The sequence below is a fragment of the Chiloscyllium punctatum genome, chromosome 38 (assembly GCF_047496795.1).
Source record: "Chiloscyllium punctatum isolate Juve2018m chromosome 38, sChiPun1.3, whole genome shotgun sequence".
Lineage (NCBI taxonomy): Eukaryota > Metazoa > Chordata > Chondrichthyes > Orectolobiformes > Hemiscylliidae > Chiloscyllium > Chiloscyllium punctatum.
The window spans coordinates 47114123-47129028 of NC_092776.1; the positions used below are offsets into that span (position 1 = coordinate 47114123).

At 38.4% G+C, this 14906-nt stretch overlaps 1 protein-coding gene across 4 annotated transcripts in view; it reads left to right on the top strand.

The window, feature by feature from the left end:
* Nucleotides 1-5375, top strand: part of LOC140463594 (pantothenate kinase 1) — a 78328-nt gene extending 72953 nt beyond the window's left edge. For all 4 annotated transcript variants that reach the window (XM_072557798.1, XM_072557800.1, XM_072557799.1 and 1 more), the window contains one exon: nt 2694-5375. In XM_072557798.1, the coding sequence (XP_072413899.1) occupies nt 2694-2753 (60 nt within the window). In that variant the 3' untranslated portion in view covers nt 2754-5375. The remainder of the gene's footprint in view (nt 1-2693) is intronic.
* The last annotated feature ends 9531 nt before the right edge of the window (nt 5376-14906 follow it).

The window sequence follows — 14906 nt, forward strand, 5'->3', positions numbered from 1 at the left end:
TTGCCCACCCCAGTACTGTTTGATAAGTGATGAGCCAACATCTTGAGCCATTGCAGTCCATGTGTTTGGTGTACGAACACCCACAAGCACTGCTAGGAAAGAGGTTCCAGGGTTTTGTCTCAGCAACAGCGAAGGAACAATGAGATCATTCCAAGTTAGGAAGTTATGACTTGAAGGGATTTTGCAGGTGGAGGTTATTGTAATTGGCCAGTTCTCTGTAATGTCATGGTGCCATGGTATTGCACCAGTAGATGGAGCCATAAGTATAGTATGTGACAAAGTGGGATCTGTGGAAAGCCACATAAAATTACAAATCCCCTTCTACCAGACCCTAAACAGTAAACCAGATTCTGGATTAGTGGTGCTTTGTTTGTTACTTCTAGAAAACTAACATAATTGATTTTGCACAACCAAGACGCCTAAATGCTGATTGTCTGAATGAAAACAAAATGTACAAAAGCAAAGACCCAAATGTTGAAGTAACTGGTGAACTTGGTGAAAGTAGCTCATCATGTTGATGAAAATGTTGGAAACTCTGAGAAAGCTGAAAAGCTAAAAGGGGGTATATGAATATGAGGAAGGAGGAAAAAGATGCTTTTGGAAATTGAAGATTGAAGATTAAATTGTCTACATCCAGGCATATGGAAGAGGAACAGGAATTTTCCACTTAACTACTTGACCCTGCTCCACCATTCAACAAGATAACTACTGAAATGATTGCTCCACATTTCTGCCTTCTCATGATAACCTTTCACCTCCTTGCTTATCAAGAATGTATTCACTCTTGCTACTGCTTTTTGAGGAGGGGTTCAAAGACTTTCAATTCTGGAAAAAAAATTCCTAAATGCATGACCTTTTTTAAAACCCTTAGTTCTAGATTCCTCCACAGGAGGAAACATCCTTTCCACATATATCTTGTCTAAGTCCCTCAGGATCCTGCATGTTTTAATTAAGTTTCTTCTTGATTTCCTAAACTCCCACGATTTTAAAGTGTGGCATATCCAATCTTTCCTCCTAAAATAACCTGCCTATTCCAGATGATATACTCTAGTGAGTTTTCTCTAGTATCTCCCAATGCGTTTATGTCCTTCCCTCTATCCCCAGAGTCAACCTAATGAGTGTTCTCTGGACTGCCTCCAATCCCTAGCCACATCTAGAATTCTGTGAACTGTTTTGATCCTCTGATCTAAGAAAAGTATCCTAATTGTGGTTAACTACTGGGATTGGAGGCAGTCCAGATTGTGTTCATTAGATTGATCCTGAATATGAGAGTTTTGAGTAGTTGAACCTGTATTCCTTGGAGTTTAGAACAGTAATGGAGTGATATTATTGAATCATAAAATATTCTTTGGGAGCTTGACAGTATAGATACAACAAAATTGTTTCCATTATGTGTGGGTGTCTAGCACCAGAGGGCATAATCTCAGAGTAAGGCATCGCCCATTTCAGACAGATGAGGAACTTGCTTTGTGAAAGTAATGAAACTGTGGAATTCTTTCCCACAGAGGAATGTCAAAACTGGGTCATTAAGTATTTTTGAGACTGAGGGGGACAGATTTTTAATCTATAAGTGAATCAAGGGTTACAAGACAAAGGCGTGAAAGTGGAATTGTGGGTTGTTGGGTCACCCATGAACTCATTGGAACAGGCTTGATTGGCCAAATGACTTTGTTCTGATGCTACTACTTGCCTTAAAGTCACTATTTTACCAAACCACCTCCTTACATTTCTTCTTGTGATGTACCCACTATCCATGCACATGCAGGTCCAGGCTGAAATATTATAAATGTTTCTATTGGATGTTGGAAATAATCTAGGGTAGCGAGCTAGCTAAACACACCAATGATAGTACCACAAGGTGTAGGATCTGGTTACTGTGCCCAGGATGATCTATTGGGCTATCTGGATTTCCAAGGTGAGATTCCTCTTCCTATCTATCATATTGTCAACAGTACGCCCTACAAGGTCCAATGGTAGCCCCAGCACCAGCAATCCTTCTCTCACTCATTTCACACAGTCAAAGTAGCCTTGCAAATGGTCGCATCTGACAGACTGCAAGCTTGTTGGGAAATTCTTTGTTTTCTCTGTCTATTTAACAGGTTTTGGCTCAGTGCTCTTTAATGGAAAGCAGTAATGCAACAAAAAAAAACAGTTACACAGATCAGTCATAGTAAACTCCTGTATGTGCCATAGATATATTTAATATGTTTACAGATCTATTTATATAGGTTTTGAATATGAATTTGAATATTGCCAAAATTGTTTCCTACTTAATCGAAATAAACTCTGTAGTACAAATCACACCATGTGGTGAAATATAGGATTATTGGAATTCTTCTCACCCAACAGATTATGAGCATGTGACAACCTCTACTAGTTTCACTGAACTGAAAAGGACAGAAGCCCACTAAGGCATTCAGTATGTAATTGCTTGTTGGTGGAATAGTAAAGTGTGTTTCTGACATAAGGAGAGTATCAAAATTATTTTCAAATAGGAAGGGAAGGAGGGGAAAAAAGGGCGATATTAAAAATTATTTCAGTACTTTTAATCTCACTGGTTGAGGTATGTTATGTCTATGCTGTGTAAAGTTATTCCACTGTAATTTGTTTTATTGAATAATTGTGCACTTGAAAATATAATTCGAGGAGAAGCCACTGACAGTCCAATCAAATCTGTTCCTCTTCATCTTTAGGGTTATTTTGGAGCTGTTGGTGCATTGCTGGAATTACTCAAGATGACAGATGCATCCTGAGTTGTTGAGTCGGACACAGGAGTTGACAAAGAGGACATGTATTTTTAAAAGCTACTATCCAGAAATTAGTGCCAGAATGGAACTTGTCTAATGAAACAATTAACTATTTAGTTTTCATATCAGGTTAAGTATAAATTGCTTGCTTTACAGCAGCTACTGTTGTACTGCACTGAAACTGATTCGAAGGGAAGTTGAGTAATCTATTGTATGTACTGTATATATTTTAAACAATGTGCAAAATAGCCAAAACCAACTGGTTTATTGTATTAATATTTGGAGATAATTTCTGTATAAATGTGAACCGTTCTTAATTTTCTCTCCTGGGATGTACTTGCCTTGTGAATGATCATACTGTAATGATTTAAGTATTATTTATGAATCACCTGCAAGTTGTTTTGCCATTTTTCATTTGAAACTACAAAGCTGAAGATGAACCTGTTATTTGTGTAGTGTTGATTTTGTTGCCTTTGTAAAACTGTCCTGCATATTTATAAAAAAATTACCTTTCTTTGAAAATGCACAAGTAGTGACCATGGCAGATGTGCTGATCAGACGTTCAACTTGAAAGCCTATGCTTTCTTGATGTTCTAATATCTTTTAGATGTAAGTGCTTATCCAGTCACAACAAGAAGCTTTTTCATGTAAACACTGTCTTGACCACACAAGTGAAGGTACCTTTCCACTAATGTGGAAATTTTGGATAACTTGTTCTTATATTTTTAAGAAAAGCCACTTCTTAAGAACTACTGTACGATGGAAAATCCATCAAACTACACAAAGCATTGTACTGTGGCAGTTCATTGTCTGATCTTTCAAAACTGTATTTAAAAAGAACTGCTGTCATTATACCGTGCATTTTGAGATAGGTGCCTCGAGTTAATACTAAATATCTGAAGTGTGCAGTATAATGACTGAATATAACCACAAAAATAGGAAAACCTAATGTAGGTGTGTGGTTTAAGAATTGGCTTTCTCATGGAATATATTTCACATTCCATTGATATCGTGATATTTCTGACATATTGACTTCAGTTTTGAGGACCTTTTTAAAAAAGATTGATTGCATGAGATGTCCTTCTTTCTGAATTTCATGATGGCAGGAGTTGATTGACTCTAATGTTGTAATGAATTTTAATTGGAATGGTCTACCCCTTCCTCTGCGTAACAACAGATTTTAACTAAACTCTTCACTTTTCGATTTATGTGCATTGATCTATTGTTTAACTGCAATCTTGAGCTATAAATGCTATTGTAACTAGTCATTCTATCTACATTTTGTTCTGTTTTACATGTATATCTGAAAAAAAGACTGACTAAGAACACTAAATCAGCTTTGTCACATTTTTAAAGCAAATTATAAAGATTTGCTATGTGTCTGTGGCTAGGAGCCAAGGTTGTATGCAGTTCATTCTCTGGATGTGTTCTTTCTGCTTTTGCCTCCCAGATATATTACCAGTCCAATCTGCAAATTTATCTTGGCGAGAAGCCTTTAGCAATCAACTCCATCTAGTTCTAGTATAGAGGGAGTATGCACTCCTCATCTGACAGAGGGATGTGTGCTCCACCCTAATTTGGTCATTCATGGAGACTGGTTTCACATGTTTTTCAGTGAACTAATTCAGTACACCATCAGCATTTACCTTGTTGAACACAAAAGAGTGAGCACCCCGAGAAGAGCTGAAATATATAAGGTTACTGACTTTATATCATTTCTTTTATTTGTGAAATGTCACAGTTGGTTATTGAGCACTGAAGAATGCCATTCGATCCATGTTTCAACGAATATATATTGCCTATCCATAGTTGCCCTATTGGAGGTAGTGATAGGCCTACTTCTGCAGGCTCAGTGGGTGGAGATATGCCCACAGTGCTGTTAAGTAGGAATTTTGATCCTGTAACTATGAAAAGATGGCAATATATTTCCAGACGGGTTGAAGTGGAATTTGAAAGTGATGGCATTCTGTGCTTGTTCTACGTATTGAGGTTTTAGGTTGGAAGCATTAAGTTGCTGCATACAGCTTTTAGATGATACATGGGAGTGCCACACTGCATCACTGCTGGTGGGAGTGAAGTTTAAAGTGTTGGTGGGGTGCCAATCAGCTTGGTAGTTTAGCTTTGGATGATTTCAAAATTCTTGGGTGTTGGAAGGCATTCATCCAGGCAAATTGAACGTATTCTGTCACGTTCCTGATTTGTGCCTTTAGATGGTGCAGACATTTTAGGGAGTCAGGAGGTGAGTTAGTTGCTGTAGAAGTCCTCTTGCGACTACAGTATTTGCATAGCTGGCCCATTTCACTTTCTGGTCAATGGTTAACCCCTCAGGATATTGATGGGGGGTTGGTGATGGTAATTGTCAAATTGGCATTGTATGCATGCAGGTGTGGGCTGTTTCATTATCTGAGGAGTTGAAAGTGAAACTGAACATTGCAGTCATCAGCTGACAAAATCTGAAATGATAACACTAATTGAAATACTTTAATGGTATGTGATATTGGTTCTTAGCCTGTTATATGTCGTTCTTAGTCTATTTTAATCTGTAAAATTGAGTTGTAAACTGTTTTAATCCAATTAGGACAGTCGACAAAATTTACATCTTAAAATAAAGACTTGAAGTATGTCTGATTTCACATGGTATTTTATTTTGCTTGAAATTCAGTTTATTATAGACCTCACAAGTTATTCAGACACTGGAATAGATTTTGGGAGATTGTTGATTCATTATCAACATGGCAAGTTGTGTAACTGATGACAGTTTGTGTGTTGAAATACACTAATAGATGAATGATAACTGAAAGGAGACAATGACCAACATGTTGCACAAAAAAGATTTACTGACTAAAATAGTTTGAGCATTCTTGTGGCAACCCTCTGCAACTAGCTACTTAATAAAAAAATAACATGATTGAATTTCCCCAGATTGGCCAAGAATCCTCCAATATTTGTGGGAGCAGGGGTCAGCCATTTATCCTCACAAGGCCTATTATTCGCTCTGATTAAGGTTGTTCTGTAACAAAACTTCATAAAGTTGCATTTGTCATAGATCCCTTAACCTGTGAATCTTGGATTGAAAAAATAATTGATGCATTGTAGTCTGCTCCCATGGAACAGGATATATTCAACTCTTTCCTCTAGCAGAGTTTTACAGATTTTTCATTCATTTATAAATGAATAGCCCATCTTTTGATCCAGGATCCTATGGTAATAACAGATTTGCTTGCTACATTAATAGTTCTAGTCATAGCATCAGAGATTATGGCGTGGCCAAATATAGTCAGGGAAGAGTAGTCACATTCATGTATGGTCAGGTCAGGTGGATGTTGAGTTGGGGTTATGGTGTTCAGTTCATTTCTGCTAGTTAATGAGTTAGGGCAGATATTAACCATTTGAAGATTTCCTGGATAAAGTGCTTCTTTGGTATGTTTTGTTCATTCAGCTTGGTGACATTCTTCGCATCACTGAGCTTAATTTGGGTTCCTTTCACTATACCTTGAGCAGGTGTGCTACAGTAATTCACAAGGTGACCTCCTGTTAGAGAGGGACTAAGAGTTTTGGTGGTCATGCTGCAATTGAGAAGAGTTAGCTCAATTTGTCCATTGCACAGTCAACAGGCATATTTTCCTCTGAAATTTACCTTGAATCTGATCACAAAAACTTCTCCATTGCTATTTCAGCCACTTTTATTTATTATCATGGCAGCTCTAAATGAGGAAATGTCAAAGAGACCATTTATGTCATTCAGTAGCAGGAAAAGGGAGAAAACAACTGGTTATAAGATCAGTTATGTCGAATCATGGTAACTTTTACATTAATTGTGACAATTAATGAAGTGGATAGCCATAACCACCAGAAATTATAGAGAGAAGTCCACGATCTGTGAACTTTTACACATCAATAATGGTTGAAGACAATGGTGGTGCTGGCACATAGTTGTAACCTTCAAAGTTTTCTGCTCCCAACAAAGCTGCTCACTTGCAGTCAGAGCATCTGATTACAGTTGCAGCAGAAATGGGTTGCAGGCTCTGCACGCGGATTTTAAGTGGAGGAGGGGAGGGTACGATAGCAGCTGTATTTCAGTCATGTTTTGAAAGGTTTCAATGTGTGTATTTTTGAATGAATAGAAGGGCAGTCAGTCCAGGGTGAGGTTTGGTTAAGTTGGGGGAGTAGTCTGATCGTGTTGGCGGTCTAGCTGGGTGGGTAATTGACTCAGGTGGAGAGCCAGTTGGGTACATGTATTCATGTAGAGGTGGAGGGAGGGTGGAAGAGTAGTTGTTTGTGTGTGTTCAGGTCAAGTGGATGCATGTGTTGCCTTGGGTGATTAGTTCTAGTGCTCAGTTCATTTATGCTGACTATGAGTTAGGCCAGGTATTAACCAGTAAAGGATTTCCAGAGTAAGCTCCATCTATCTAGTCCAAGTCTGCACTGAGCTCCGTTTTGGAGAGGATCCTGGACAGCACAAATCAACCCTAAACCTATCGCAGGTGGGTGTGTCTGAACTTGAGCTTCTAGAGTCCCAAAACTTGACACCGAAAAGAGGCCACATTTTGCTGCTCTGGTCATTTGGGCCATGATCTTGTTATTTTTATTCAGCTTTTGAAGTGATTGTAAGCATATTTATCATCTAGGAAGTTTGGTAGAGTGGGATAGTCACAATGTACCCAGTGGAAATGTGTTGTTTTTTGGCATGTCAAGGGGGTGAGCGCCTTAGCGTCTGTTATTTTGTTGTGCTACGTTATGAAGGCAATTCAAATGAAAGTGTTTGAGCTTCCTGACTGATGCTAATACACGGTCCAAGTTTTGTATGCGTCGAGCAGTGACTGGAATATTGCTCCACAGACCGTTGCAAAGTCTGTTACGCAAGTTCCTCTTTGTCCCTAGACTGATGTTGTAACATCAAGCTTATTTTCATAATTGAATATTCAATCGCTTGGTAAATTTGAGTACTCTATTCATTATTCAAATTGTCTAAAATATTGCAGATGGTTAATTAAAAGTACAATCAATGGAAGGCGTAATATCACGTAATTAAATAGTGTAGGAGATTATATTTTCTGGCAATGCAGTCAAATTGGCTGTTTAATGAACTAGAATCAATGTAGATGTTAGTGCCTTCTTACTTAAGCAATAATGCACTTCACCATCTGTGAAGCAGTGTTTGAACAACTAGATGACATTTGTACATGTGTGTATGCTCATTGTCTGGCTTGGAGGGAATTGGATTTTTCAGCGCAGTCCTTCTGTGCAACCAGTAAAAATGTAGCATTCATTAATTTGTTTTAACCAATTAATTGCCACAACCTAAATAGTAATTGAACCAATGGTTGAATTGTGCTGTTACAATGTGCCTCTGAGAAACAAGTGAATGTTCATACTGTCACAAGTTCTTTGTGCATTTAACAGTTTTTTTTTGTGAACTGATTCTTTCAGAGTAGTATTAGAGATTAACTAACTGTGTGAAGGCTTGCTGAGAACATAAAATAAGTGAGGTTCCTCTGAAGTTAAGTGTTAAAATGGTTAAATTAATAGTGTCTGCTTAACAGCTTCAGTAATCAGCTTCCAGCTTTTGCAAGCTTGCTCCAGCCCAGATGAGCAAAACAAGGCAGCATCTTCAAAGAAGGCATCTTTGGACATGACAACTTCCATGTATTAATTAATTTAGTTATTTATGCTACAAAAGGATTTGCCAACTGTGAAGTATTGTAGACATTGACTATAGTTAAAGCCTTCCTGCTGCTAAACCTTGAAAGGAAGTTATGTCAAAATATCATCTCCAGAGTCAAATTATTTAAAAGGGCAGATTTAGACAACGCCTCTGCTGTTGCACTGAAGCCAAGCTCTTTTCCTGAGTTAATGCATATGCATTCTTTTAACAAAGCTCGATTAGACTACAAAAGAGGAATGTGTACCTAAAGAAATTGTCCCAAAACAGCATAATGTAACAATCCAGACAATAATATGGGTCTATATGTGACATAGTAATTCATCCCTATGTAGAGTACCTTTTTTATGTATTTCAATTCATCAAAGATTCTGTGACATAGTTGCAGCAAAGGCCAATTATTATTTTGTCTTGGAGATCTGCAGCAATGACAATGGTTTATATGTCTGAATAGGAGTTTTAATTTTTTTATTACTGCACTGATGCTTAAAGCTGCTTGATTCCATTTACCTCATCTTTCTCTAACCACAAGCAGACTTGAATAAAACCATACAGAACAGAAAAGAGATTAAGTCTGAAAGGTATAGGGATTGTGGTTACAGTGTCTCAGAGCCTGAAGCTATAAAGTCATGAGCATAGATAAGGTGAATGATGAGGGTCTTTTCCGAGGATGGGATGTTCAAAATGGGCGGCACGGTGGCACAGTGGTTAGCACTGCTGCCTCACAGCGCCAGAGACCCGTGTTCAATTCCCGCCTCAGGCGACTAACTGTGTGGAGTTTGCACGTCCTCCCCATGTCTGCGTGGGTTTCTTCCGGGTACTCCGGTTTCCTCCCACAGTCCAAAGATGTGCAGGTCAGGTGAATTGGCCATGCTAAAATTGCCCGTAGTGTTAGGTTAGGGGTATGGGTGGGTTGCGCTTCGGCAGGGCGGTGTGGACTTGTTGGGCCGAAGGGCCTGTTTCCACACTGTAAGTAATCTAATCTAATCTAAAACTAGGCATCTTTTTAAGGTAAGAGGGGAGAGATTTATGAAGGACATGAGAGGCAACCTTTTCACAGTGGTTCATGTGTGGAATGAACAGCCAGAGAAAGTGATGCAGGTAAAGTTAGTGTTTAAAAGGCATTTGGATAAGTTCATGAATAGGAAGGGTTTGGGGGGATATGGGCTATGTCGGGCTAGTTTAGTTTGGGATCGTGGTCAGCATGGACTGATAGGGCTCTTAAGTTGGTATCCATGATGTACGTAAGATAAGTAACTTAATACCTAGCTAAAATCACAGCTGTGCTACAAGGACCTCTCCCAAAAGCTGAGAGGATATCTTCACTTTTATCTTTCACCCTCTGGAATGCTGATCCCTGGAGATTGTTGAATGCTGTCATTGAATTTATTTGAGACTGAGCTAGATATGATGGGCAGACTGTAGAACGGAGTTGAAACCACAAGCAGATCAGCCATGGCCTCACTGAATGGTGCAGAAGGATTGAAGAGTTGAATTGAGTTAGGACGATGGATGAGAACACCAAATTACTTACTGATTTATATTGAACTTTTTTTTTAAAATAAAGACTGATAACGTAACTTCTAAAAAAAAATTACCTGCATGAACCCCTGGAACATTGAAGTTTCCTTGGCACCCTGCAGAGTGCAAAGACAGAGGCTTCAAAGGGCAGCTCTATCAGGCAATCTAATTACCTTTTGCCAGGAAAATCCATCCTCGGAGTTTTATTCCATACATGGGATGAGTCAAAATTCTTGATTTTTATTTTGTCTGTGCATCATGTAAACATCAAATCTGGGTGATGCAAGGACCATGCTTGTGCAAACTTACCGCCAATGTCCTTCATATGTGATGGAAGCAGTTGCCCTTTCCAAGACTGACCCAGGCTCAGTGCTTGGGGCCTGACGCTACCACTACCTGTTCCTCTTCACCTCCACTGCTGCTGCGTCTTGTCTCCTACAGCAGGCTAACTCTCATGATTGTGGATTAAAAAGGCTGCTTCTCTGGAACTGTAGCACATTGAATATACAGCCAGCCATAGTCTCAGTGCAAGGATGGTAATATGATATGAGTGGCACACGTGCAGTCAATTCCTGGCATCTATTGTGGCTGGCTGATGTCTTTTTATTTTTTTTTCACGAGATGTTGACTTCACTGACAAAACCAGCATTTCTTGCCCGTCTCTAGTTGCCCTTAAATGGGGCAGCTTGCTCAACATTTCTGAGGCAATTAGGTCAATTGAAGGAAGTTAATGTATTGCTGTAAGTTTGGATTCACATGAAGACCAGATCACAAGTATAGCAGATTTGTTTCCTTAAATGGCAGGATTGATGTTTTCAAACAGTTGACAATGTTCTCATGATCACAATTACTGAGACTAATTTATTTTCCAGGTTTATTAATTGAATTCAAATTCCATCAAAGGCCATTGTGGGATTGCAACATTAGCCTAGATCTTTAGAATCGTAGCCTGGACTTAATCACCGTCAACCTTCTGATTTGCGTATAGCATCAGTCTTCAAAGTGGAAGACGTTAATAGCGTTACAGAATTACGAAATAGTCAAGGGACAAAGGGATGAGAGGAAATAAAAACAATTATATCACCAGACAAAATGCACTAGGGATTCTAATGAGACTAACGACTGACAAGTCCTTTGGACCTGATGGAATGCATCCTGAGATTAAGAAGTAGTAACTACAGAGATTGTGAATGCACTCATAGTGATCTTCCAAGAATCCTTAGATTCTGGAGAAATTCCAGAGGACTGGAAAAAGTAGCAACAGATCACCTTTATTTAAAAGGTGAGGGAGACAATAAATGGAACTGTAGGCCAGTTATTGTTTGTTTGTGGGAAACTTAGGGTCTGATATAAAGGATATAACAGCAGAGGATTTAGAAATGCATACAATCAGGCAGACTGAGGGCAGCTTCAGTTTTATAGAATTCTTTGAATAGGTAGTAAGCAGGATAGATAAAGTAGTAAATAATTTATGTGGAGTTTAAGAAGTCACTTAATGTACTATGTATTAGGCTACTTAAGATAAGTACTTGGGGGTGGCATGTTAACATGGATACAGGATTGTCTAATTAATATAAGACTAAGTTGACATAAGCAAGGACATTTTTAGGAATGCAGTCTGTAACTAGTGGAATGCTGCAAGGACTGGTGCTGTGGCTGCAATTATTTTCAAATATATATTAATGACTTGAATGAGGGAAGTGAATGTGCTAAAGCCAGGTTTGCACATGACACACACAGGTGGGAAGGCAAGAGGTGAGGATGACCTTTGGAATCTACAGAGGGATATTGACGGTAAGCAAGTGTGAAAAAATTTGGCAAATGGAATATAACATGGGGAAATGTAATGTTATGCACTTTGAGAGGTTGAATAGAGGAGATGAATATTAGTTAAATGGAGGAGGTTGTCGCTTTCTCAAGTATGAGAGATTTGGAAATCTTCATGTATGAATCACAAAAAGCTAGCTTCCAGGTTCGTTAGGTAATAGGAAAGGGAAATGAAATGATGACCTTTTATTACAAAGGGAATGCAGTATAAAAAGGGAGGCCTTGCTAAAATTATGCAAGGCATTAGTCAGATCACATCTGGAATACTTTGAACAGTCTAGAGAAGATACATTAGATATGAAGGGGACTGGCTTCAAGTAGTTTTGGCTTGTATCCATTGGAATATGAAAGAATGAGAGGTGACCTTATTGAAACATACAAGATTCTTGGGTACCTCAAAGGTATATGCAGAAAGGTTGTTTTGTGGGAGAGTTTAGGACCAGAGTAAAAGAATACAAGATCACTCATTTAAGACATAGATAAGTGATTTTCTTTTGAGGGTAGTGAACTTGTGAAATTCTTTACTGCAGGGGGCTGTAGAGATTTGGTTACTAAGCATACTTAAGACTTGGATAGCTTTTTAATCAGTAAGGGAATTGAGGATTACCAATGATCTCATTGAATGAAGAAGTGGACTGAATGGCCTTATGTTGCTGGTGGCCATTTTGGCATTTAGAACATCGCTCTTTATGATTAACCCTTCCAGAAAAAACTTTATTTAAAAATCTGGTGCGTGTATTGGTCAGCTGATGTGTCAGTGGGGACCAGAGCGCAGACACTAAACACTCCTGTACTACAAGTAAGAATAAATTGTGCTTTCACTCAGAGTTCTGAAAGCTGGTGATCACGTTAAGAACAGATAAAAGTATGTCAGCTAACCTGCAAAGCCAAGGATCTCAACTGATTGCTCAGCCACTGATATCAACCACTGTTACCAGTATGACCCAGTGAAATAGCCACAAAGTTCCAATAGCCATTGAGCAACACAGGGACTGCTCTGTGTTTCTTTTTAAGTGCTGTCTTTTGATCGCAAAACTGAAGTGAGATCTGATTTTAGGGTATTCGAGGTTCTTCAAAATTTGTAAAAGTCGAATTCTTAACTGCAGGGATTTATGCAGAGTATGGCGGAGATGGTGACACAAAATTAAGCTCTGAAAGGCAAGGTCAGTGTACAGATGAGATGTACTGTTTCATTTCATGCAGAGAGTCGAAATGCTGAGATTGGACTGGTCCAGGAGGAAACTGGCAATGGTCAATAACTTTAGGAGGAAGTTGAACGAGCATTTTTGTAAAATATATCAGTTGAGGAAGCAGGTTATATTGGGTGTGCTTCAGTTTCAGTTTGGCTAAAAGATTCTTTTCCATGTTCATATGACTGTATTTTTAAAATATTCCCTATATTTCTATCAGCTCATGTTTACACAATCTGGGGATTCATTACCGAAGATGCTATTCAGAGACTCTTGATTTTGAAAGACTAACCTCAACACTTCATTCCTTTTTCACTCTTGGCAACCTCTGCACACCTAGTCTCTAATATTACTCTGAATCAGTATGCTGATCTCGTAGGTTTGTGAGCTTGCATAGTCCGACACTGTAGGGTGTTCCTCCAAGACCCCCATGGAGGCAGTCTTCAAGTAGCATGTATTTCAAATTAGAATGACTGGAATTGAAAACTGAGGAGTTAGTTGATCAGTCAAACACTTCTTGATGCTGTAACCAAGATAGTCATAATTAGAATCAATGCACTTTGCAAGTTCAGAATATAGTTAATTGGCTGACCCCCAACGCGTGGAAAATAGAGAAGAAACTATAACTGATTGAAAAAGGAAGGGAGGTGTTAACGTAATCTTTATTAATCAAATTTTTAGTTTGATTGATAATGTTACCCTCTAGAGGTCAGTTAAAGTAAGTGAAGTATGTCTTTATAGTTTAGAAGTTTATTGTATTTTAACCTGAATTGTGGAATTATTAATCCTACAATTCTTTGAAGATAATCTGCCAGGAAATAACTAACATAACATGAATTAAAACCAAGGTTAACTTTGTCTCCCTGTAAAGACTTGTCATTTTTGAAGCTGAACTTTCTGTTAAAAGATACACTCTTACTCCAAACATTTTGTGAAATACCTTACGTGACAGTTCAAATGTAAAATTACATAAGATGCAGTATCACTGTTTCTTCCAATGCACACAAGATTCCTCGCTACATTACAAATTTCAAAAATTAATTTATGGGATGTGAACGTTGCTGGGTGGGCTAGGTTGTGTTTATAAAATACATTTCACGTGAAACATTCTGGTGCATTCTGTTTCCATAGTTTCCAGCTTTGAAGTGCAAGGCCACAGTACTGATCTTTGTATTGGGCTGGACTCTCTTTCCAAGCATTACATGCCACAATGATAGACACAGTAAAGCGGATTATAATTTTTCTAGCTCTGCCTTTTCGACAAATTGCCCATTCTTTAGTTAAAAATTGGAATAGTGTATTTTTTAGTGTTGATTTTGGGATATTTTAAAACCATATTTGTACTCCATGTACCAGCAATTTGCTGACCATTCACATTTTCAAATTGCATTCTGCATTGTGACTTTTGATCAAGCTAATGTTAAACAACGTAATGGTGTTAAGTGTCACCTCATAAGTGGAGCCCTTGTGTTGAGCCAAGTTAACCGTTTTCAAAATGATGAATAGTGTATCTATTCTCTCAAGATGCAATAATACTTTTTCACTGTTCTATGATTTGATGAGTTTTGGACCTTTGAGGTTAGTTACTGAAACATAAAGGTGTAGTTTTCCTATGGACCTATGGACCTATGGAAACTTCCTGCTGGCTTCTGTTGTTACTGGCAATTGTTGCTGACTTTGCTATTTTCATCACGATGGATTTAGACACCCGGCCCATAGCAATGTAACCATACTGAGCTAGGAAATATAAAAGGCTTGATGCTCAGGAAAGCACTGAATCACACTTGAGAAATGTTTCATCTGGGCATGTAATCCCTGAAGTTTGCTGCAAGGGAAGGTGATTTTCTGTTAATGGAACAATATAATTTGCATTTGATCTTGGGAACCTTAAGTCTCCATAAATTGAGGGTGACAGAATTTTTTAGTATAGATGGATATTGTCCATTCTGATGTTTGAGC